Here is a 24,886-nt window from a genome sequence, read left to right on the forward strand (position 1 = left end):
GTTTCCATAGAGCGGATCCTGAATATCTCGCCATTTTGAGGTATCGTCCAGTAATGAACAGCTAGTTGTAGAAGGCAACGTGATCGTCTCGCGAAGCTATGCAAATTACATAGTCGCTTTTAAAATTTACTATCACTTTGTAACTTGAGTGTTACCCGAACAGATATCACATTTCTGGTCAAGAATACTCTTTTAGCCATGGCTACCGAAGGAGCGGCCGACCAGGTAACGTGAGCGAACGTTAACTTCAAGCCGAGGCCCTTGTTGAAATGTTAGCATAGTTAGCTTATATTGTATTTCTCGACAAACAATTTTTGATTGTTCATTTTGCTTTGCATGTATAAATGCTGATTCAGATCATGTGGAAAATGTTTGGTGTATTGCATTCACGTAATATGATCTTTGAGATAACGAAGTAAACTTCAGGTCGGCGTTCGGCCGCCTAAGAAAACATTGACTTATTGGTATCGATACACGGTCGTCGCTCCGTGTTCGACAAGGCCAACGGTCGTCTCCATAAAAGATAAATGTTGGCGTGTCCAAATTTGTTACATATAATGGGTTTGCCCCTGCCGATTATTTTAAGCGCCAGTTTTGATTGGCTGCAAAACCTAGCTTCACCGTGTAAGTTAATTCGCTGCTAATAAGTAAACGTAGCTCTGAGCGACTTCTGCAACCCCGATGTTTTTAAGTTATTTCTATGGGTTGTTGTTGCAAGCCGAAATCCAGTAATAAAGTAAATTCGTCCTTAGTACTCGAAACTTGCATGCGGTGTCCGTCAGGCCTTCATCAGGTGTAGGCCCATTGACTCGTTGCCACTGCAGACGGTGCAACAGGGCATGTCCTTCATGTGTGTAATATTTTGCTTTGTATTTTGTGTGTGTTTGTTTTCATCTAGGCAGCAACTGAGTATATTCCAGAGAAGGTGAAGAAGGCCGAGAAGAAGTTGGAAGAAAACCCATATGACCTTGACGCATGGAGCATTCTGATTCGAGAAGCACAGGTTTAGTGACACAGAGTTGCATTACTGGGGATAAGCTAACTGGGAATTTGGGTGGTGTAATGGGAAAAAAGGTTTGGATTGTGAAAACGCAAAGCCCATCAATTTTTCTTCCTCAATTCAGCATTTTCGTATGATTAATAGTTTGAAATGTAAATGTTGTCCCACTTTAGAATCAACCCATAGACAAAGCAAGGAAGACATATGAGAGACTTGTCACTCAGTTCCCAAGTTCCGGCAGATTCTGGAAACTATTCATTGAAGCAGAGGTTAATATTTTTTTCTCCTTCTTAGTGTGCATGGCTGGGGTTTTCTTTCATGATCAACAATGTGATTTTCACACAAACAAAATGTCTTTTACATTAATAAAGTTTAAAGTCACAGTTCTTGTTTTGAGCCACTTGATTTACTTCAATAATACTTGTGGAAAACACATCTACATTGACAACCAATGCTAAAGTAGATACTTTTATCTGAGGTATCTACATTCCAAAATATTTAAAGTACAGGATACTGTTTAAGCTGAGGGTTAGTAGGATAGATGTGGGATAAACTATTGAAATCAGCCTTTTGCCAGGCTCTATGAGGATTGTGTCCTTAAACATAAACAAAGGGAAACTCCGTTCTACAAAAATTTCTTTTCAGAAAGTTTGTTCCCAGGATCTTCTAAAAACATTTTATAAGCCGAATTTAAGTGGGGTAAACTGCATATGTTGCATGTTTGGTTTGCAACGGTATTAAAAAACTATTTTAATGGTATTGGAGTGCATTAGCCTTTTATTCACTTGTCGTGTCAATTTATTGCCTCCTGTGTCATTTCTTTTGAGAAATTTTATAAACAAATGTTTTGGTTGTGTGGCCCATTCTTTCCCCAAGATTTCTCCCCTCCCCCCTCTGAATATATAACCCATGTCTGCCATTGGTCTTTTTTCCAATAATTAAGCCATGCTGTCATGTAATAAGCTTGTGGCAGTACAGTTTTTTCTTTTTACACATGATCTATTACTTACCGGAGCTTTGTAATACAAATAAGAATGTGAAGTCTAGTAGCAGAACTTAAGCTTTAACACCTCTTAGTGTCACAACGGTGGTTAATTTTATGTTTGTTGTTTTTTGAACAATCATTGAAAACAACCTCAGTATTATGCAATGCACACTTGCTCCAGAGCAGGTTCTGTCCAAATGAGTGGAAAATTAGATAAAATCTCATTAGAGTAAGGAATTTTCAGAATGGCATTTTGTTGGAGATTTACACATCTTTCCCACTGTAGTAAATAAGACAGCCCTGAATGCAAATGGCTCTATACTCTATGGCAGATGTTTCCTTAAAAAGCGAGTGATCAAAGCACTGCAGTTGTGACCCCAATATCATTTGCAAGTCAGTAAATGCAAGATTAGATAGTAGATATTCAAAATTACATTTATATATTTCATGTATATGTTTTCAATGAGTTCTACTGCCATAAAGATGGGCCAGTAATGTATGATATGAAAATAAATCCACATTCTCCCTCGCCATGACCAACTTTCCTAATCAGTTTTTGGTCTAAGAATTATGGCTATTTGATTAAAGCATGATGCAAAGGACCTCTCCGTGTTTCAGCTGGTCATTATTGGCAAAGCACACATCTTTTAATGTTAACATGCGCATGGTGTATTGTCAAAGGCCACATGACTGATATAACCATCGTCGTGACACCATTTATGCATGGATTACATAGTTTACCAAGCTATCACTCAGGTTATGTTAATTCTGCTCCATGGTATGGAAGTGCATGCCCCTAAATATGAATTGAGTAGTTGTTGAAGGAAACGCATTTTATTTGGCTTATAGGTTGAATACCAGTGTGTATCTAGAAAATGGTGACACTTGTACATTGTTTAGAATACCACTGTGGGTAAAGTTATTATCGTAATACATTATACTGAATATTTAAGCAATCATGACCACATTGCAGATTTTCTACTCCTTTCAATTGATTTATAGCAAGACCAGGACTAATTAGCTGTTTGAAAATCCAGTGTAAGGAGGTGAAAGCACAGCATTTTCCAAAAGTGACAGGCTTCTCAGAAACAGGCTTCAATTATTTTCTCTTGTTTACCGATGACTTTAGGTACATGTACCTATTGTGTCCAACATTACTAACACTACAAGAGAGTTGTTAATCCAAGTGTTTGATTCAGCTAGTCGGAGCTGGTTAATCATCTTTGACACACTAAAGTTTTATTTATTGGATGGGAGGTCACTTTTTTTGTAGTGACATTTTTTTCCTCTCCCAATGTATTAATTTCAAAGTTTTTTATATATGTGGATAAATGTTGTCTATTATTGGTTGACTTGTTCACAACTCTGAAAAATATGGAGCTTAAGACTGGTGTTGTTGAACACAAGTATACAAATTAAAGTCTACTTTGATGATTAGTCTTGTACTTTATTCAAGAAGTTAGTTGCTGAATGTATTCAAATTTATTCAGGGTTTGTTGTCCGAGTGTTGACAGGCCTGTGAGTGTTTGTTTTTATGTTCCTACTATTCAGAAAAACTGTTGGAATGGTATGAAGTTTAACTTGCAGTTGTATTTAAGATCAGGGAGATAATTTAACACCAGTGACATTTAAAGTCCTGGCATGGTTTTAGACTTTGAAAAGCATCATTACAACCCTATAGATTCCCAGAATCGATGAAACAAAACCTTTTTAGCATGTTTCTATGACTTTGGGAGAAGAATTTTAAAATTACTTTAATTATAAACAATCCTTATATTCACAGCATGTAAGTGATTTGCCATTTGTAGTCAATAGACTCGTCCCCCATTTGGTAAGTATGTTAATGACATCACACTAATTAAAGATGCACTTTGAGTTCCACTGAAACTCTTTCACCAACTTTTGCCACGCAATGCAAAACAATAATCCTTGAGTGCACAGTGTTTCCTGTGAGTCTGGTTCACATAAGCACTGATATAGAACCCATTTGTAATTGTATACAACTACCATTATTTCAGTCCATTACAATGCCCATATTTGTCAATGGCTAAAGTTTAGACCTACCCAGTCTGGCCTCTTTCACACTACATGCTGTGAATTTATCCACTCAGGACATGAATCATGGTCATTCAGTTAAGATTAGCAGCACATGTCTGCTTGTAATTTCTGGACAGACCAAAAAAATGTGCAGCATACAGAAAGAGCAATTCTCTAGTTGGACAGCTTGTGGAGTCTTCTGAGGATAGTCTGCTAAATCCACTTTTATCATTGTTTCTACAGGCTACAGAATAAATGCTATGCCCCAGATAGAGAGTTTAGTTTGTTTTGGAAAAGCAGTGCAAACTAAAATAGACCTGGCAGGAATCATGTTTATTCACTAATGAAAGGAAATCTGATATTTAAATAAAGCAAACACGTTTACCAGTAATGTCAAATGTCCTAATCATCTTTACAGTGGTCAATTGTTGTGAAGTTTCAACTTAAAATATAGATTAATCACGACACTTCACTAAAGCATTGCAGATATTGGTTCATTGTATTCCCCTACAATAGGGGTTATTCATTTTGGACAGATGACTAACTTGTTTGCACCTTTCAACTGTATCACTATCTTATCACATTTTGGTGTGCACTTTAATTTGATATATGGTTTTCATCAGGCTGTCTTAAAGCATTTTGCTCAATAGACTTCACAAAGCGTACAATAATTCTATTAAAGAATCAGCTCTTGATTCTGTCAATACTTAAATTGTTTTGTTCACTAATTTGATGGGGGGAGGTCTGTCATGCTGTCTTAATTCTACAGCTTGGAAAGCTTGATTTTAAGTCATGTCTCTTTCCATCAACTTAGCATCTGCAAAAAACAGCTTTATTCTATTTATGATAACCCTAATGACATTTTCAACAACTTGTTACTGCATTACATGTCTCAGCTTGTTAATGCATTCTCATTTTCATCACATTGAAGGGAAGCCATAATGTGTTTTGTTTATCCCTTAGACAGTAGGGAATCTTTTTAGATCAAAATATTTCTTCACCAAATTCAACCAGACACCAATATAGCAGCCCAATCCCAGATATTGTGGTCCCTGTGAAAATAAATATTGGGTTCCATAATCTACTAGATATGAGCTAACATGCATATAGGACCTCTCAAATCCTTCATGATATTACTTGGTGCCTTTGAAATTGTGGACAATCTAGTTTGGAGATCTAAAAACATTGAATATCAGTATGCTTGGGTTCTGAAAAATGGATTGATTCACTTGTTAGAACTTCAATGTTTGCTATTTGAATTTCTCTGGCATTAAATATATATGTTGATAAGTTTTGTTGTCGTTGGGTGTTTTGTAATTAACAGTGATCTTGTGTGCAGTTAGTCTTTGAAATGGGAGATCTGTGTGTTACTTAATTAAGACTTGCTAAAAATGAAATGTACCCTAAAGCTATTTTGTCATTCTTAATTGTTAATTTTCTAACTATTGGTGTACTTGGCGACATACTCAGATATGACTATTTGGCTATAGATTGATACTGGAAGTCAGTTCACAATGAACTGTGAATCTTTTGATTCCAAAACAAGTGTATCACTATTTTTTTACATTGTAGTGCACATCATGGTAATCACTGGCAGGGATCCAGGGTACTGAAGCCACAGAAAACAAGTCTAACATGTGCAATAATGGGTGACTTGACTAAGCTTACCATTCACAAATTCATTCTGCAGGAATGTTTACTAAAGGAACCCAGAGCAGTGGGAGGAAGTTTTTTCGTTGTGAATGAATTTTTCAAGTTCCTCGGGCTACTAGTGTTTTTTTTTTTTTTCTTCTCAGAAACCTTATGTTTTGCATTCAGGTCTCATTGGTCTGTAAAATATGGTAAATCGTGTTTATTGTGGCTATGGGGACAAGCTACTAAAAATAAACCCCTTTTTTGAAGTACTTTGTCATTCTTGTGTGAATTTCACTTTGTTGATCTTTAAAATTGTGTATGTATGTACACAAAGGGCCACATTTGCATGAATGCATGTTTGCTGCAAGCCATAACCAAGTAAAAATGAATTAACATTGCATATACACTCTTATTTGCAGATCAAGGCTAAAAACTATGACAAGGTAGAAAAGGTAAGTATCCGTATCGCTCATGAGAATTAATAGTATCTCATTTTAAATTCTTAAATGGCAGGCCTGGCAGTTTCTTGTATGAGAATCAATATCTTAACAAAAATGTTTTGCTGGTTGTGAGAAAATTGATTTTGAACTTCAGTGTTAGTGCTCCAACTCTTTAACATGATATTTTCAGAAAGGAGAATGACAACTTATTTTTATCTACTTGTTTCAATAACCTGAACACAATGTAAGATGACTTTCAATGTGATCACCAAAAACAGTGGGTAGCTATAAAAAGAGTGGAACCCCTCTCATGAAGTCCAGCAGTATAAGTACTGAGCACTTACAGGGAAAGTGTAATGAAATGCACTTGCCGAAATTGTGTCAAAGAATGTGGTGTGTACAGTGAGCTCTAATGAGCCATGGAGTGTAATGCAAGCATTCTGCCTTGACACGTAATGAGTCCTACCTGTCTCTTCATTGTTTGAGAACTAATCTTTGCAGTTCTTGGGACAGTAGAGCACCAAGCCAGGCATGTTCTCAATGGTGGCGTAGTCCATCTGGAGGCTTAGTCTGACTACTGTCAAATTTTCAGAGGAAATGAGGTGATGTTTGGGCCTGTGGTGCAGAGCTTGAGTCAGGATAGTACTGGAACACAGCCCAAGTGTTTCACTTTCTCAACCTCTGCTTGTAGCATTTCCACATAGCGGCCAGCACTGGGCACCTTTCAATACACTGGATTGGTTTATTCACCTACCTTGATTGGATGGGCACTTGAGACTGCCCTTCCTCGTGCTTCTAGTAGCATACATGTGCAGACACAGTTTAGGTTCAGGTGGTGAGAGTCGTCATCTTAGAACTGAAAATTTCCGTTTCAATTCCATATAAGGTGCTGCTGAGCAAGACACTGAACCACCACTCACTCGGCGCTGGTCATGCTTAAGCTGCAGAGAAGAAATTCACAAAAGGGATTAATAAAGCATTCAAACTTTTATAACAAATTATCACCTACCAGGCACAACTGCTCCCAACGAGCAAGGGCTATGCACAGTTGAAATGCCATCCACCGTTCAAGACAGTTGTACAAGGAGTCTGATTATTTTAGTGCCCAGAGTGGAACTGGCTCTGGCTTGTTACCTTAGCAATAACTGCAATAACAAGTGATGAAGGGTGGGGCTTGTTTAAGGTAAAGATCAGATTCTAGCAGAGTGTCAAACTGAGCCAAATGAGACAAATCTCTACCATAGTAATTGAAAGCAAGAATGATGCACAATAGATGATTTGGGATGTGAGAGAATAGCTGTATCATCTGTTGACACTGAGGGAAGATCAACAGTAGCTTTGTGGTTGAAGTCATGGCTTTGAAAAGCCCTTTCACACTGTAGTAGGACCAGGTTCTTTTGGTCCAGATTTCAAGCAATGCGCTGGCAACCTTTGTTGCTGCCATTATAGGCAAAGTTTACATCTGTGCTAGCACTGAAGTTCACAGATCTGATCCTTGTTAAGCTCTGCCCATGTTTTTTTGTCTTGGGAGATGCCTTACAATGTCAAATTCCTGAAGAAGGGCTACCCTTCTTGTTGAATGTGCTGCTTGCAGCTGATAACACAGCAAGACCATGGGTCAGTTTCAGTGCAGGAGATGCCTGCGTGTCCTTGGCCATGTTGCAGAAGTTGCTACAGCACATTTGCAGAACGGGTGCCAGTCCCAAAACATTTGATGCTGCATATCTATGCTGTGGCTGGCATCTCTGGATGAAGGAATTTTCAAAAACATTTATTTTTTTGGTTTGGTCAGAAAAGACCCAATGTCAGGAGAAAAAAATCATGTTTGGTGACAGACAATCCACTTAACCTTACTACCTAGCTCTTGTTATAAATGATAATGCTAGGGCAGCAATTTGTCGATTTGAGAGGTTGTTTCTTAGAGCTGGCACGGGCTTTTAGAAGAGGAGATTGCACCAATTCAGGATTTTATTATGTTATTCCCAAAACAGAGTTGGAAGAAAAAAATGGATTTATGTAAGTCATACACAGATGCCTGTAGACACATTTGACCAATGCGCAATCTAGTGAAGCCAGCGTTCAGTCTGAGCTGATGTATTGTAGATTTCAATACTTGCTCTGTGTGTAAAATCTGTCTTTGCATGTGTGTTTAAACAATGTTTGTTTTATTTTTCACTATTGTATTTCCCCCTGTAGTTGTTTCAGAGATGCTTAATGAAAGTTTTACACATCGACCTGTGGAAATGCTATCTCTCATATGTTAGAGAGACCAAAGGAAAACTTCCCAGCTACAAGTAAGTTAATATTGTAAATTGCAATTCATTTATACTAGGCATGCACAATGTTTTTTTTCCCAGTTATTAACCCATCTCATCTGCTTCTAAGTCCCTATCACTACTAACATAACTGCAATTTAGCAGCACAATAATGTAATAACCTTTAGCTTAATACACAGTGAAGTGTCATATAAGCTCAAATGCAGTAAGAAGTTATGGCAGTTCTATATTCCACAATTCTGATATAACAGCATCTTGCATATTAAGAACAGTTTCACTGCCTCTTCAAGTTCATTTTTTTTCTTGTAAAATACTGAAATATCAGAAACATTATCTTATTGTAGATGCAATCTTTGAGTTTGCTTGTGGTGTTTGATAGCACTTAGTTCCTTATCAGTACATCTCCGTTTTGAGTTCCTGTCAGTAATGAGTCACTTTATATTTTTTTTGCAAATTGCCTCAGTGTCATCCTCCTTTGATTCTATCGAGGGGAAGGTAAAGGAGGCTCTCTGTTCAAGCTGTAGTTGACTCATGTCACTAGCATGACAACATCCTTTTTATTCTTGTCTTATTTTGGATGTCACCAAACATGGTGTGTCCAACTAACACCTATTGACACTTCTTACAAAAAAAATGGGGTCATCAGAATGTATTAAGTGGTTAGAATTGCAGTTTTCAGTAATTTAATTAAATACATATATCATTCATCCCTATTTGCTGCTGCCATAACTTAACTCAATTTGATTATTTTTTACCGGTCTTAAGAGAGAAGATGGCTCAGGCCTATGACTTCGCCCTTGACAAAATTGGCATGGAAATAATGTCCTATCAGGTACTTAGATACACATTTTCGAATTTTACTACCGTTTGTGTATTTATCTGACCTGCCATTTCCTACTGGCTATATCATTTTCTTTTGTCAGATTTGGGTAGACTACATCAACTTCCTCAAAGGAGTGTAAGTTTCTTGTCCAGTAATATTTTGAAGTATGCTTGCTGTGTTGTTCGGTCCCTAAATGCTGATATGTTCTTTTTATATTAGTGAGGCTGTAGGCTCATATGCTGAAAACCAACGAATCACAGCAGTAAGGAGGGTGTACCAGAGGGGGTGTGTGAATCCCATGATCAACATAGAGCAACTGTGGCGAGATTATAGTAAATATGAAGAGGTAATAAACTCATCCCATCTGAATCTAAACAGAAATGTTTGCACAACCAGTCTGAGTTGTGTGAAGGTCTTAAACTGAATAATATGGCTTGTGATCAGGGAATCAACGTGCACTTAGCCAAGAAGATGATTGAAGATAGAAGCAGAGACTACATGAATGCCAGGAGAGTGGCAAAGGTGATTACTTGTTCAAAGCATTGGAAAATAAAAGCTGTCGGGACAACATTGTATTGTGCATGCCTGAGTCAGACTGTCTGTGAACTTACCTTACTGTGGCTGCTGTGTGACGTACAGGAGTATGAGACAGTGATGAAGGGCTTGGACAGGAATGCACCTTCAGTGCCACCTCAGAATTCCCCACAAGAAGCTCAGCAAGTGGAGATGTGGAAGAAGTACATCCAATGGGAGAAAAGCAACCCTCTACGGACAGAAGACCAGACACTGATCACAAAGAGAGGTGACATTGTGTTCAGTACCCACCATGTCATGTTTTTTAAATCTCAAGTCACTTTAAATTAGTTTTTTTTGTACAAAAGGGGTAGAACACAATTGAGAATTTGGTATCTTTTTCTCTTTCATCAGGTTTACAATATATATGTAATTTTTTATTGCCAAGAAAAAAGATGCAAGCAGTGCATCAAGGAAACATTGTCCGGCAGCAAGGCTTCAAGAACATTATCTGCATTGGACCTCTGCAAAATGACTGATATATGCTGTGTGTTGCAGTTATGTTTGCCTATGAGCAGTGTCTGCTGGTGCTGGGGCACCACCCTGATGTTTGGTACGAGGCAGCGCAATACCTGGAGCAGTCCAGCAAATTGTTGGCTGAGAAAGGGGTAAGAAATTAAATCTGTTTAAAGCTGAAACTGTTATGAAATTTTCCACGAAGATGCTCAAAAAGTTGGTGAAATTCTTTTTTTGTTTTTATAATTTGAAATATTTCACATTCTCTTTCAGGACATGAATAATTCGAAGCTGTTCAGTGATGAAGCAGCGAACATATACGAACGTGCCATTGGAACACTACTGAAGAAGAACATGCTTCTGTACTTCTCATTTGCTGACTATGAGGAAGTGAGTTTCAAGTCAAAACAACTGGCGTAAAATCAAAAGATGAAGGCAAATGTCACCATCTTTATTTACATATGGCTGTCCCCACAGAGTCGCATGAAGTACGAGAAGGTCCATGGCATCTATAATAAACTGCTGGCCATTGAGGACATTGACCCCACACTGGTTTACATCCAGTACATGAAGTTTGCCAGGAGAGCTGAGGGAATCAAATCTGGTCGCACTATTTTCAAAAAGGCAAGGGAGGATTCACGCACACGTCACCACGTGTTTGTGACTGCAGCACTGATGGAGTACTACTGTAGCAAGGTAAAGGACCACAAGATTGCCTTTGGAAGAGGATTCGGATTTTTTTATCGTCTTGGAGTCTAACACTGTTATTCTGTACTGCTGATCCTTTCCCTACAGGATAAATCAGTGGCCTTTAAGATTTTTGAGCTTGGTTTGAAGAAATATGGAGACATTCCAGAGTACATACTTGCATACATTGATTACCTGTCACACCTCAATGGTAGGTTATGGGTAATTACATGCAAACATTTCTTTAAATGTATACAATTTTTCCGTGGTATTTATCGAAAAAATTGCATTTGATAATGCTTCTGTTATATAATAATCACCTTTTCTGTTGTTAAAAGGCAAAAATCTCTTTTCAGTAAGAAAGTTATCCTCACTTTTCACTTTGTTTGCATTTCTCTCCCTTCAGAGGATAACAATACCAGGGTGCTATTTGAACGTGTGCTTACGTCAGGAAGTCTGTCACCAGAAAAGTCAGGGTAATGTCGAGGTTTATGTTATCAGATTGCTTACCTCCCTCTTCTCAAGATCTTTGACAGTGTGTCTTGATTTTTTTGTTCACTCTCCCTTTCCATCAGTGAGATCTGGGCTCGTTTCCTGGCTTTTGAGAGCAACATCGGAGATCTGGCGAGTATTCTGAAAGTTGAGCGAAGACGATTCAGTGCATTCAAGGATGAGTACGAGGGCAAAGAAACAGCTCTGCTTGTGGATAGATACAAGTTCATGGACTTGTATCCCTGCTCTGCCAGTGAACTCAAGGCCCTCGGATACAAGGTGTGTAATTTCCTTTTCAGTGAGAAAGAAGACGCCTCAGATTTTTTTCCTGCTGCCAAAGTAGTTAAACTGGTTTTTGTGTTCACTGTGTGTAGGACGTGTCACGTGCCAAACTAGCGGCCCTGCTCCCAGAGACTGTGGTTGCGCCCTCTGTGCCTGCATTGAAGGATGAAGCTGATCGTAAACCTGAGTACCCCAAACCTGACACCAACCAAATGATCCCCTTTCAGCCACGTCATCTTGCCCGTACGTAATCACTAGCTGCCAAGTTCTCAGTTTGTATCAAGACAATAACTGAAGCTAGTTTTCCCCCAAATTCTGAGTTGTATCTCTGCATTGATAATTAATTCATGTTTTTTTTTCAATGCATTAAGTCTGGTCTACTGGCTTCTTTTTCACAGCTCCAGGTTTACACCCTGTCCCTGGTGGAGTTTTCCCAGTTCCCCCAGTTGCTGTTGTCCTTATGAAGCTGCTCCCACCACCTACGTGCTTCACTGTAAGTAGCTGTGCTTTATTGCTGTCACGCCCATTCTCAGTGGTAATGGATACACAATGTACGGAACTTTTCTCCTGCAAAGTCTCAAAAATTCTTTGATTATCTCTTGTTACAGGGTCCTTTTGTTCAAGTGGATGAGCTTATGGAAACATTCAGGAGATGTGCACTTCCTGATAGTAAGTTGTTCTTTTCTCAAACATTTCACAGTGATCCCAATATTTCTATAGTTAGTCATCTTGTTAAAAACGTTGTCCCCCTAAATATGAAAAGATATTCATCAATCACTCACTGTCATGCTAGTTGTCGAGTGAATTGTTTTTGATCATAACAAAACTCCAGGGTATTCATAGCAAAGCAGCTTTGCAGGTGCTTCCCAAACGACAGATGCCAGTTTTGATCGATATTCAAACATGATAAAACTACCTAGGTGAAATATAAAAGGTCTCCATACTGATGTGAAAGGATCACTTTTGAAAGATGTCATTTACAAAATAAATTGAGTAGAAATCTCCCTCTGTGGCAGTTCAGCTCTGAAGTGCAACAAAATTACACCCACATTGACAGAACAAGTTCAAGATCACACAAGGCATGCAAGATCAGATCCAAGATGGAAAAAATAGAAACAGGCTGCATATCCACAGCCATGCATTATGTTTCAACTCACCTGGAGCCCGTCTAGAGTCAGGATGGCACGTGCAGGCAGTTCGAGATTGATTGTGCCTCACAAAACCACAATTTTCACCAAAGTGACTTGAACAATAGAGTGCAAATTATCAGATTTGAACAACTTGGATTATCCTAAGATACTAGATTTCACACAAGCATAGTTGATGACTATTTAAAATCTGTCACTTGGACTCTCCTCTATTGCTTTAAAGGGCCATTAATTTTGTGAAATACCTCAATTTGTCCCGTAGCTTCCTCCCTTGTGATATACTGATGAGTCTCCTGTGCTTTCCATAGCTGTGGATGCTGCTGTAGAGCTCATCACTGGCAGGCAGCCAGATGCTGGAGGGGAAGGCAATGGATCCATGGAGAATCACACAATTGCCAAGTCACTTAAAAGGCCTAATGCAGACTCTGATGAGGAGGATGACAAAGGAGCTATTGCTCCACCCATACATGATATCTACCGTTCACGCCAACAGAAGAGAATTCGATAAAGTAACTTAGGTGTACCTACTGGTGAACCCTCTGAGAATGTAATCTTATCAGGTGGTCAAATGAGGTAAATGTTCACATTCTAAATGTGTCTGACATGTAATACTTCAGTTGATCTCTGTACAGTGAGGATATATAGGACAACACACTCATACAACGCGCATACCTGTGTTTTCCTGTGGCTTTTTTTTCTTGTTGACAGTTTTTATTTTTAAAGACTGACCGTTACTCTGTACAAACATTTTTAAATCAACCAATAATTTGGGCCCTTAGTTCAGGTTTGGCCTTGTGATGTTCCAGTGATGGCAAATATTTTTAGATAACTGGAGGATACGATTCCTTTCAATAAATGTCGAGATTTATTAAATCACCCTGTATTTTTTTCTTATATAGTGTACGGATTTTTCATGCTTTACTGCTTCACCACCGTGGAAGTAGTTAGAGGGCATCAAATCAAGGACAGCTATGCCATCCCCCATCTGGCCACTAGAGGGCAGTATTTGTCACCCAGTACTCCTTATCAAGGCGGACAGGTTTATCCACTATAAAGACAAAATACTTTCCAAAAGGAATTGCTTGCCTTTCCTCTTTTGGAAATGCCTGCTAAAATAACAGTCAATTTGAAATGCAAGGAACCCTTTTTGTTCTCTGTATAGCAGCATTAGTGAATATAAACACACATCATGAATCTCCATCATGTCACAACATTGTTTTTGTCAGTCAGCTGTTGGTTTTCACAGTGGAATTGATTCAACATTATTTGTTCAGTGAGCCTTTGTTTGGAGCCAGTGGAAGCCCAGCAGAGAGGCTGCACCACTGGATTCAAGTGTTTTGCCAGAAAATTATTGGATGTCAACCTTACAGTCATTGAAGTCATTGTTTACTGGCCCTTTTCTATTTCCCAAATGACTGTAAATATGGGGTCAACAATAAAGCTGGAGCAGAATCACAACGGAAGAGGGATTGTCTAATTGTGCTTTTAAGATTTCTAAATGTAACTTTTAAGGGCAACTCTGTTTTTTCTTGCTTTAAAGATCCGCTTTTGAATGTCCAGCTGAGTTCAATTATCTCAAATGAATGTTTTACCTGCAAATTTCCATTTAGACAGTGACAGGATTTGTCGGACCGGACATTAACCCCAAATCAGTGCTTAATTTCCAGAGAGATAGCATGCTATTTGTTGTCGCTTTATCAATGTTGACAAAATTCAGTGTTTCTTTATAAAGGATACATGGATGGATGGATGCCTTACTTAACAAACTAGATTTCAAGAATAACATAATGCGTTAAGAATTGGAAGTTTGCAGGTCACCTGGACATGTGGAAGTAATTCCCTCAAATGTCTTGAAGCCAGACATAAACAGTATTTGAAATCAAATCCTGAAGATACCGCTAAAATGTGGCCAAGGCCTAGCTTCAGTTATTGTCGCAAACAAAACCTTCGGGATGTTTCTCGTGAATTCCTTCTATTGTTCGGCGCACCACATCATCAGACTTTCAAATTTCCAATTGAGGGTTTTCCAGCTGGACTACATAACACAGCATGAGAAAACAACAGTCACATTTATTTCTAACAATGTTCCTGTTTTACAATGCAACCACTGAGAAGGCATTCTTATCTTGTGCAGACATGACGTCACCAGGAGCCTTCATTTTGTTTTTCTGGAAAAGAAATGGGGTGCCTCATGGTAGAGATGTCTTATGTAAGTGTCTTGCATCAAAATCTAAACATGGAAAGTAAATATGTCCTTAAATATCACAGCTTATAAAATATCAATGCACCAAATTCACATTCTCGGTCAGTAGTTTGAACTATATACATGCAGGAAAATAAAACTTATATTGTGCATTTTCAAATGTACATGTCTGAAATGTTGTTATCTAGCTCTTTTTACAATATACTACAATGACTTGTTTCAGGAATAAATATTATTGTAGTAACATGTTTGCACCAGACAACTTATTTCCAAAGTATTGAACAAAGATCTCCGGGTGGCCTTTATAAAACTGACCAAGAAGCCGTCTCTTTTCTTTGATGGACAGTTTAGGGTTCTCATGGATTGTCCGGAGTAAGGACCAAAGTTCTTCTTTCGTATTTTTTTGTGTATTTTCAGCATACTCCTTCACACTGAGTCTCATGCAGTAGGCCGACCCTGAAGTGAAAAGGGGGGTCCAGAAAGAGTTTATATTTTCAAACATTAAAAAGCAGCATTGATAATTACCACAGTTCCACATACCTGGTATTATATCTTTATCTTTCCCTTTCAAAATATTCCTTATTCGGTCGCTGACCATTTTGTGCAATGAAACAGGAATCTGGGGGAAAAATGCAAATGCATGTCTTATTAGCCCAACAAAATTAGGCTCTGTGTCTTACACTTAATAAATAATTGCGGTACTCATTTACAATTCGGACAAGTTCGCACATTTTGCCGTCGCATGATAGTAACTATTGGCCGTGTTCCACTGAAGTCAGAATAGCATTAGTGTTTGAAAGCCTTAGAGTGTGGTCAGAGTGAAAGGGCTGATAAACAGAGAAAACTGCACATACAGCAGCCATACAACATAAGCCCCCACCACACCACTCCCACCCCCAACCCCACCATACTCCACTTACGTAACACCCAGTTTGATGGCATGATTTCAGTGCAAAAAAAAAAAAATCACTCACTTTGAAAAGCTCGCAGTGGTTATCCACCATAAACAGAACCATTAGATCGACCTTCCCCTTGGAGAGTCTCCGGCTATAGACGATGGAACTTGAAAAAGACCTTTTCACGGCCATTCTGTTCTCAATCTGTGGAAAGGACACGCATACACTGCTTTATGTCTGTGGGGGGAAAGTCATTGAGTATTTCATACTTCGAACAACTGTCAGTGACTTCTTGCGGTTAAATCCTCCAACGCTGAACTTTATAAACTAAACCCTTGGACCACACATTCTTAAAATGTCCTCACTATTGTGGTTTAATGACAAATGTTGCCGCATACGCACACACCTCTTTGTGCAGTTTGATCTCCTGTGGGTTAGCGGCGATGGCCATGAATCTCAGGAGCCTGCGGAGCTCCTCCCTGCAGCGAGAGTCCTGCAGCTTCAGGCTGAGCTGTAGAGCCTCCAAAGCTTGCTCCTGCTTCCCGTTCACTAAGAAGAAACCAGGACAGCGCACGAGCATGACACGCTGAACTGAAGAAAAGTCATTCTTTCATCCTAAAAACCACCTTCTTACCGAGCAGTTCTGAGATGCCACTGTGGATGTCAAACACATGGTTGCTGAGAAGTGGCGGCTGTTCTCCTTGTCCATAATGTTGAGCCAGGACATGGTAGAGAAGCTTCTTACACTGCACCAGGTCTTTAGCGCAACCGGCCAAGCCTCGGCTGACCTCCACCACTCGATCATCGGGCAGAAACTCCAGACAGTCAACTGCCCCAGACATCCATTCATCAGCCCTGGGGAAAGGTTGGGCACAATGATTTCGAAGGCAGTAAACACAGAGAGCAAAGTGAAGCAGCTGGTGGACAGAGAGACATGAGGGCTCAAATAAACTTGTAATTTATAGGAAAATCAATTGCACCGAATGAGCAAGCATGTAGTCCTCCGTAGGTAAAATATTATCTTAATGATGTCTTTTAAAGCATTACCACATGAATCAAAATAGCTTTAATGGCTTTATCTAGACCCATTATTTGATCATTGAAAAAAATCTACCTAATGGGCAGATATTTGCTAGCTGGTTAGATAAACTAAGGTCAGAATATAAACTTGCAAGTCGCAAGGTCATACAGTCATAACGACGGCCCATCTACAAGTAAGTTTCGAATCAGGGTTGGTGCTAAAGTCGACTGCTGCTCTGCAGGAGCTTTATCACCTCTGCGAAACTACATTAAAAAAATAACCCGGTGGTGATGTAATGATAATGTCGTCAGTGTTAGCACAGCCTGGAGAGTAAAAGCACTTGAGAATTCTGCATCATAAAAGGGAAGTTTGAGCAGAGTTTTAATTTTGGCAGGATGAAAAAATTAAATAAACTACGGCGATGTGCTGCTTCAGATTACAACACTATTTCAAACTGGAAAATCTGCAGGGGACCATGTGTGTCTCCATTCTTTAATAACCATCAGTAATTTACTAAAATCTTATTCACTAGAGATTAGTAACTATTATAAGAATATTTCATCATAAGTAAATAGTCACTGGTCATTTACCAACATTATTGATGCTGATCTGCTAAATTACCTTGTCATTACATAACCTATAATTGTTGTATAGTTGTTGGAAACTTACTGTGCTTCACTGAATGCCTTGAGAACTTCTCTGTCCAGGTAACTTGACGTATACAAAAGGTCCTGCTCGCTATCCATGCCGCGCAGGGGGGGCCGCGGCGTGTCCTTGCCCTCCAACAAGTCCTCCAACAAGGGGAGCTCGATGAGCTGCAGTAGCCGGAAAACGGCCAGCTGGTGCCAGACCTCGTCCACAACTATAAGACAAAAGCCATGAGGGTTTACACACACACACAGACAACACACACACACACATCACGTATGACCTCCTGCTGCATGAAAACATTCAAGCTCATGTCACACCATTTCATGTGCTTCATCAGACTGACGCTTACGTTCTTGCGAGAGGCCAAGGCTGATCATCTGAGGGGTGATGGCGGAGTTTAGATTGAGATGTCTGAGTACGTCCTCCAGTGATTTGTCCAGTTTGACCGGTGAGTGGGTGGAGTAGCTCAGGACCTCTCTTCTGAAAAGTCACATAATGACAGCAATCAGTGAAAATGTTTGACGGAGAAAAAAGAAAAAGCCGATGCACATTGGACAGCGGACGTCAAAGAGCTTCAGCCGTTGTGATTTAGTCACAACTTGATGCTGTTTACATTGGGATTATTTTGCAATACACAAATCAAGATTGTATTTCTGTGGACATTAACATTTTTATAATGACACGGCCTCAACGCATCATTAAATCTGATCTATTACAGACATCAGGCCGAGTTTCTACTGCAACTGGATGATGCCATTCCCAGACCCCTTTGCTTCACACTGGGAATGGGAATGTAACGGAAGTCAAAAGGAAAAAAAAAACAAAACAAACTGTATGAGGGGACATGCCTGACTGCTTTTTTAGATACACTGGCTTTTTGACTAGTTCTCGAGAAAATAGAACAAAGCAAATCAAGGAGGGGATTGTAAGATGTTATGACATTACCTGTCACGTGACGGGCTGTAACTGCTCTTGCTCCGGTTCATACTCGGTGAGTCGTAGCCACTCTCTATGGTGCTGGTGGAGTGGGATTTGTTGTTGGTTAGTGTCGTGGGGCCGGTTGTTAAATTCAGGAACCTGTACAAACTGCAGCTGCTGTCTTCAAAGGTGGCCGCTTTCTTTTCCTTTCCAAAGACTTTAATGCCGACAGGCTCAAACACCCTTGAGTCCATGAGGGCTTGACAGAGACGAACTGCCTTGTAACGAGGAACTGCTCCATCGCCGAAAAAACGATTCACGGTGATGTGTGCCAGCACCGTGTCCACGGCCTCGGAGCCCAAGAAGCAGTCGTGGTAGGACTTCAGGTTGTGGCGTCGGTGCTTCACCTCGACTTTAGTGTGGAGATTAGAGATGATGCTACTCCAGATGAAAGTGGCCCGAAACGGCTTCCCAGCCATGTCTGACTCTGTGGGGAAAGGAATGAGATCAGTGTTTTAGAAAAAGCACAGAGGACGAGTGTTGAAGTCTGAAATGGATTGTGAGAAGGCAGTAATTCCTATTTTCATTAGTGTTTCTCCAGTTCGCTGAGGAGAGACTACTGTCTTTCTTCGTCTCTCAGGAACACATGGTCTTGCCAAACAGCTGCTTGCCTTTTTAATAAATGAAGTCAGAGACAATATTACTCTGTCAGTATTCTTCATCTCAAGCTAGATTGCACAAATTCAAATAAATAAATGAATGAATTAAAAATCGTGGATGAAATCAGATCTTTTGTATTGTTTCATTGACAAAAGATGGTAATACATTCACACACACACACACACATATATATACATACACACATACATATATATATATATATACACACACACATACATATATATATACACACACACACACACACACTCATACATACATATATACATACATACATACATACATATATATATATGCCTAAATATGCCCAAATGTCTTTAATTTTAAAGGCAATATGGTCATGTGCATATTACCAAAATCTGTGCCAAAATATTTGCATAATATGCAGTTTCAAGGTTGTATTTAATGGTCTCTTAGCTAAATCTAAATTAGTTTACACAATTTACTTGAAAAAAAATCTGCAAAGAAAACATGTTTAACTTTGAGAACTTTGCATTGGTTTCTGATTGGATGGGTTCACTAACCAGCAGAAATGGAGTAGAAAACATGTCTGATCAAATCACACAAACAGTATTTATACATCAAACAGGTGTTTAAAATACTGCAGTGTGATGAAGAGTGGCAGCGATAAAGTTCAAAAGTACTTCATATCTTATGTAATTGAATGTGCAATGTCAGGAATGTTTCCCTGGCATTTTCCTGCACAAGAGGAGTTTTTTTTTAACATCATCAAATTAAGATATTGTGAATTGAATAAACTTTAATTATGTGGTCATCTTGCAATATGCCGGATGACTGAATGATGACTCCCCAGAGGGGTTTTTATTTTGGTTTTTGAACAATAAAACCTCTCAGCTCTGACAGTTCTGAAGCACCGTTTTACTTCCGTCCTCACCAAACAAAGCGATCGCCACAGCAACGCCACTGCATCAGAATGAAATAAAAGCATGTCATTTTAACAGTTCTCTTTTCTTCTATTTTTTTTCCCCAGAATCATCAAAATTGGCGAATGCAGTTCAGAGGAGAAAAAAAAAGATGGTAGTTTAACACATCCAGAACTCGCTCAAGCACACGGAAATGGAGAGACAATGAAGATACTGTTGGCTGTCACCCACCAGAGATATCCTGCTGTGCTCCTGTTGGATCTCGCACCAGGTGGGTGGGATTCATGGCCTCACACACACACACACACACACTTGCTCACACATGCACGCACGTACACACGCACGCACGTACGCACATGCAAAGGGCCTTCGCTAACGGACATGTTAAACAGCCCATTGAGTACTTAAACCGCCTGAAACAGCTCAATTATCCCTTGTATCACAGTTGCAACACTCGTGTGATGCTCCACCGGAGCGCTGTCATGCTGCAGAGACCTCTGGAGTGAGATGGAGTGTAGCTTTCATCTCACCACAGGAAACATTTAGAGCCTGTTGAGCAAATGTTAGGGGAGGATCTGAGAGACAGGCGAAGGCCGGGAGCAATAAATCAGCCCCTGGCAGCAACAACAGCAGCAGCAGCAGCAGCAGCCAGGGTCCTTGTGTTGATAACACTCCATGACAAATACTGTTACTGAGCTATCTGTGAAAAAACTGAACACCAGAGGACTCTGGACCAGCAGCCCAGAGGAAGGAGATATTTGCCCACTTATTTTATCCCGCTGAGAGCTGAGGAAGCCAGGCAGTGGATCAATAAGACAAATGGATGAGAAAACCATGTCCTAAACCTTGAGTTTGTACAACTGGGGCTGCAGTTGTGAGAATCTGAAGAACTTGTGAGCATTGTGAGGTTTAAAACAGGTTAATAAGGCAAGAGAGAAATCAGTAACGCAAGAAAGAAAATATCTATATCATGAGAGCTTGGGCTAATGGAGTAGCAGTAAATAGGAAAACTATAAAAGCGTCGGCAGAATAATGTGATTTAAGTCAAAAAAGATGGATTATCCGAATGAAATCTTTGATTTAAGGGTAAAGGGCATCTGGCTAATCCACACGGTCCCCCCCAGGATTACCACTTACAATACAAATCCGGATCTGATCAGTGGGCATTAATTCTAAAACAGACAAAATCAAGTGGGGGGGTCAGGAAGGGGTCAGGAGACCCCTGGGAACTCGGCTGCGCGCTGTCACTTCGCTGTAAACGCCGGCCTGAGATTTGAGGGCAGTTTGTAAAGCTGACTCTGGGTCATCCGTCTGACCGAGGTTTTTCTTTGCATGAAGAATGCGAAATGGAGAATGGGGTCCCTGAACGTCACACGGGGGCCCGGGAGTCCGATCCGGCCTGGGACTGAGAGGCCGCGTATGTTTGCACACATGCGGGTCAATAACCACGGAGGGAGGCGCAGTCACACGGGACGGCATCCCCCGTGGACGGAGTCGAGCTGCAGAATTCCCTCTCTCCGCAACATAAGCACAACATCCACGTTTGAACCCACGGACACAAAAACACGACAGAAAAACAGCAAGGCTGCGATTAATGAAGCAATGAGTGATGCGGGTTACTACTTTTTTTTACGACTGTTGCAAACAATAACACACAGACATGCAAAACGATGTAAAGTCGTCTGGAGGAGAAAAAAAATAAAAAACGCAATTATTGCTCATTCCGTATGTAAAATATATATGATCCGTTTTTTTAAAGGATATTAAACGCAGAAAAAGAGTCAAATCCAAACCAGTACAGGAGGGGGAAACGCGTGAAAATGTCCAATTTTGCTTTCAGCATAAGCTTAACTGATTTATTGAGAGAGATACCCGAATCCAGAACGTTCATTCTAAAAATATAAATGTAATTTAACATTTATTACCTGATGTTCCCTGCATGGATAGTCCTTCCACCCACGGGTGACACGGCCATACAGACCCGGTCCTCCTCGTTGCACGGACTGACGCACGGATCCATCCACAGCCCACCCCGAAACTGCCCCCTCCTATTCTAATGCATTATTCATGACTCAGCCAGAACCTTGTTAGTGATGATACAATCAGTCATTCTGATACCAGATCATCTTTATCGACTGAGAAATACCTCCTCTCTAATTCTATGAACCACTTGTCTTTCTGTCTTTTCTTCCCTGTTTGAAACATTTAAGAAAAGCCAATTTTCAATGAATTTTCAGACGTCTCCACTCAGTCGCACCCTGTTAAGTCTAAACTCAGAAAGCGAAAAATAGATTGGATTGATAAGACGCTGGGCGTGAGAATATTTAACACTTTTGTGTTTTCCTTTAACGTCACACACCAGGTGCCTCAGGTTGCAGGAAGCCCCAAAGCCTGCTCTCATCTAGTATCAGCTTCGCTGGGACAATGTCTCTGCGCTGAAATGTCAAACGCCAACGTGGTAAATGAGCAAGCAGTAAACACACGCGGCCCGCCAGCGGTATGGTGCTGGTGCTTCCTGTGCTGAAGTGTAGCCTGACTATGGAAAAGTAGAAAGGTGACACCGGAAACAGAGGTCCAGGTCACGCGTGAGATGACGGCCCATGAGAAGGACCGATATTCTCACCTTCACTCGTCAATCAAACGTAGTTCAAACCAATATTTCTGCCTTCCCCGATAACAATAACTCCTTACTAAAGTCACTGGGAAATCTGTGAGATGTAGAATTCTCAAACAAGCCGGAAAGAACACATTTGACCGCGTTGTATTGAGGTGTTGCTGAGATAAGCCGGTTGCTCCACTGATAATCGAAGGTGTGTGTTGGCAGTGACAATGCAAAGCAGGTTGTTGCTGATAAGATTGAATGCTCCCCTGCCGGGATACACGCAAGCAAGTAAAAGACCGATTGACTAAAGTGTCACTGAACAAAATCGGAATCGATGACAATGACGAAATGGTATAATGTTAGAGCTGGGTATTAATCTCTTACATTCAGCCCACAAAACTCAAACAGTCTTCAGTGATACTAAGAAGGTCAGCAGTGTAAAATCTATCAATTCCTGAGTTCAGGGTAGAAAAAAAGAACTGTTTGTAGCCTAACAAAGTGTTTGATAAACTTACCTTCTCCGTCGCTGTCAACAATCAAACAGTATTTCTACAGGCTTCGCATCCACACGTGGCGAAAGAAATCCACACCTGAAATGAAAGGTGACTCTGCTGCTTTCAGTAGGAAGACTTCGACTGGGGCGAAACTGGTTAAACAACTCTGACAGGGTGCATAGTTGTGGTGTGTCCTTGAATTGTGTTTGCTTACCAGAATGCAGACTTCAGCGATGTAAAGCGAAAAGAGTTTAACAAGCATAGAGAAAACACCAGAGACAGAAAAAACTGATGAATATTATCCCTAATTCTACTCCACAAGGTCAAGAACAATATTTACCACAAAGTTCTGCATGTTTCTCTAAGTGTCGTCATCAGGCTTACTCGTTATTCCATATTTTTATTTCCTTTTACACTTCTGATGACAGATATTGGAAGGTATTTTAAATTTCTAACATGCAGGTCTGGGAATACACCTAGATGTAAACAAGACAAAAGAATTGCAGTATGATGCTTTGTAACTATGGAGTTGTCAGGTCAGATCCCTTGATGACTCTCAGTAGGAGGAGGGGGGCTGAAAAGACCTCAAATACACAAATGCAGCTCAGTTGTCAGGGGAACAAGCCTGGATACTCAGACCATCTGTAAGGTTAAGTATAAATACACTATTTAAATACTACGCTAGGTTTCATAGGTCCTTATTCTTCATCCCTTTTTAAACCATTTTATCCATTCACCACACTTCCTTAGATTGCTGATAGTGACACAGACATTCCTGTTAAATCCAAACTTGTTCAGTAGTTTCCCTGCCATGTTGCTGGTTTATGCATTATTTCTCAAAAACATTATCATCACACAGTACATCTGATAAAATTGTTAAAGCTCAGGTGATCTAACACAGCATCACATCACCTACGGAAAAAAAAAAAAAAATCACACTTTAATGCTTTCCTTTTACTAATTAACTGTTCATATTTCAAGTCTATTATAAAGGTTTTGTTCAAGGGATTTTCAACAGCCACTATGAACTTTATCTTTCAGCTATCTAAAAAACAGCTGTCCAGTTACTGTTCTATGTCTGTCAAACATTATCCCTCAGCCACCAGGACCCTCTCAGTCTGTCTCCCACATATGGAACAATGCAACGCATTAAAACTCACATGCTTTTCATCTGCAAAGCAGACGATCAACATCTGTGTCGACAAGTTCTGCCCATACTGGAATCCCGACAGTCTGCCTGACTGGCCATAGTTCGCCCCCAATCCTCTCCAACTGCAAAGGACAGAGGACAGAGGCTTCCCTCACAGAGCTGTCGCTGCAGCACAGAGACGCATTTGTTTTGTTGGGAGTTACCAGCAATGTGCATTGTGGCATCCTGGCTGGACAGTCATATTTTATTCATCATGCTCAAGGACCTTTCAGTAGATGCAAAATCAGCCGCCCATTCATGCTGAATGGTTTGGCCATGAGAGCATGGTGGATGAGCTTAGTTGGTGACATGGTCCTTGTCCGACTGTTTCCCCTTCGAGAGAACCCCACCTTCCCCCAAACTCATCCAATGTACACAATAATAGTCAGGTGCAACTCTGTCTTCTCCAACCTTGTTGAAGCTGCTTGTAGGGCAGCATCATCCTCTAATTGCGTTATGAACACACGTATACCTTCTGGAGTTATCAAACAAAGTATCTGTGAAAGAAATGAACAG

General features: G+C 40.1%; 3 protein-coding genes across 5 annotated transcripts in view; 1 reads left to right on the forward strand and 2 right to left on the reverse strand.

Moving 5' to 3' along the window:
- Positions 1-6,924, reverse strand: part of hipk3b (homeodomain interacting protein kinase 3b) — a 41,747-nt gene extending 34,823 nt beyond the window's left edge. The window contains exons 1-2 of one of the 2 annotated variants that reach the window (XM_086174745.1): positions 6,852-6,924; positions 6,564-6,712 (exon numbers count right to left, since the gene is read on the reverse strand). The gene's annotated coding sequence lies outside the window, so the exon portion shown is untranslated. Of the gene's footprint in view, positions 1-6,563 lie in introns of both variants that reach the window. The other variant, XM_086174747.1, reaches the window with a different exon arrangement.
- Positions 1-15,281, forward strand: cstf3 (cleavage stimulation factor, 3' pre-RNA, subunit 3). The gene is made up of 21 exons (XM_086174750.1): positions 1-40; positions 164-225; positions 899-1,003; positions 1,174-1,269; positions 6,077-6,109; positions 8,294-8,391; positions 9,139-9,205; positions 9,297-9,331; positions 9,416-9,542; positions 9,641-9,718; positions 9,836-9,998; positions 10,268-10,377; positions 10,499-10,615; positions 10,703-10,921; positions 11,021-11,123; positions 11,319-11,388; positions 11,488-11,683; positions 11,779-11,929; positions 12,085-12,179; positions 12,295-12,355; positions 13,143-15,281. The coding sequence occupies exons 2-21, from the start codon at positions 199-201 to the stop codon at positions 13,340-13,342; spliced, it is 2,151 nt and encodes a 716-aa protein (XP_086030876.1). The 5' UTR covers positions 1-40; positions 164-198; the 3' UTR covers positions 13,343-15,281.
- On the reverse strand, positions 14,070-23,289 carry depdc7a (DEP domain containing 7, paralog a). 2 transcript variants are annotated; one of them, XM_086174752.1, is made up of 9 exons: positions 23,203-23,289; positions 18,551-19,010; positions 17,955-18,085; positions 17,624-17,816; positions 16,568-16,788; positions 16,340-16,482; positions 16,012-16,137; positions 15,578-15,656; positions 14,070-15,493 (listed from the first exon to the last, which is right to left on the reverse strand). In XM_086174752.1, exons 2-9 carry the CDS (start codon positions 19,000-19,002, stop codon positions 15,270-15,272), a joined length of 1,569 nt encoding a protein of 522 aa, XP_086030878.1. In that variant the 5' UTR covers positions 19,003-19,010; positions 23,203-23,289; the 3' UTR covers positions 14,070-15,269. The 2 variants fall into 2 exon arrangements, with proteins under 2 accessions (XP_086030878.1, XP_086030877.1); XM_086174751.1 differs by lacking the exon at positions 23,203-23,289 and adding an exon at positions 22,011-22,074.
- Positions 23,290-24,886: the final 1,597 nt, after the last annotated feature.

Source organism: Fistularia commersonii, chromosome 27, assembly GCF_037954325.1.
Source record: "Fistularia commersonii isolate RoL2024-O1a breed Wild chromosome 27, RoL_Fcom_v1.0, whole genome shotgun sequence".
In the NCBI taxonomy this organism is placed as follows: domain Eukaryota; kingdom Metazoa; phylum Chordata; class Actinopteri; order Syngnathiformes; family Fistulariidae; genus Fistularia; species Fistularia commersonii.

What these genes read in the sequence shown, in the direction of transcription:
- cstf3 (XM_086174750.1), top strand. Translation starts at nt 199, where the DNA reads ATGGCTACCGAAGGAGCGGCCGACCAG. An exon ending in ATTATAGTAAATATGAAGAG is followed by an intron (nt 9,543 to 9,640) that starts GTAATAAACTCA and finishes GCTTGTGATCAG; the next exon opens with GGAATCAACGTGCACTTAGC. An exon ending in CACCACCTACGTGCTTCACT is followed by an intron (nt 12,180 to 12,294) that starts GTAAGTAGCTGT and finishes CTCTTGTTACAG; the next exon opens with GGTCCTTTTGTTCAAGTGGA.
- depdc7a (XM_086174751.1), bottom strand. An exon ending in TACAGCCCGTCACGTGACAG is followed by an intron (nt 18,086 to 18,550) that starts GTAATGTCATAA and finishes GTGACTTTTCAG; the next exon opens with AAGAGAGGTCCTGAGCTACT. An exon ending in TGGCATCTCAGAACTGCTCG is followed by an intron (nt 16,483 to 16,567) that starts GTAAGAAGGTGG and finishes GTTTCTTCTTAG; the next exon opens with TGAACGGGAAGCAGGAGCAA.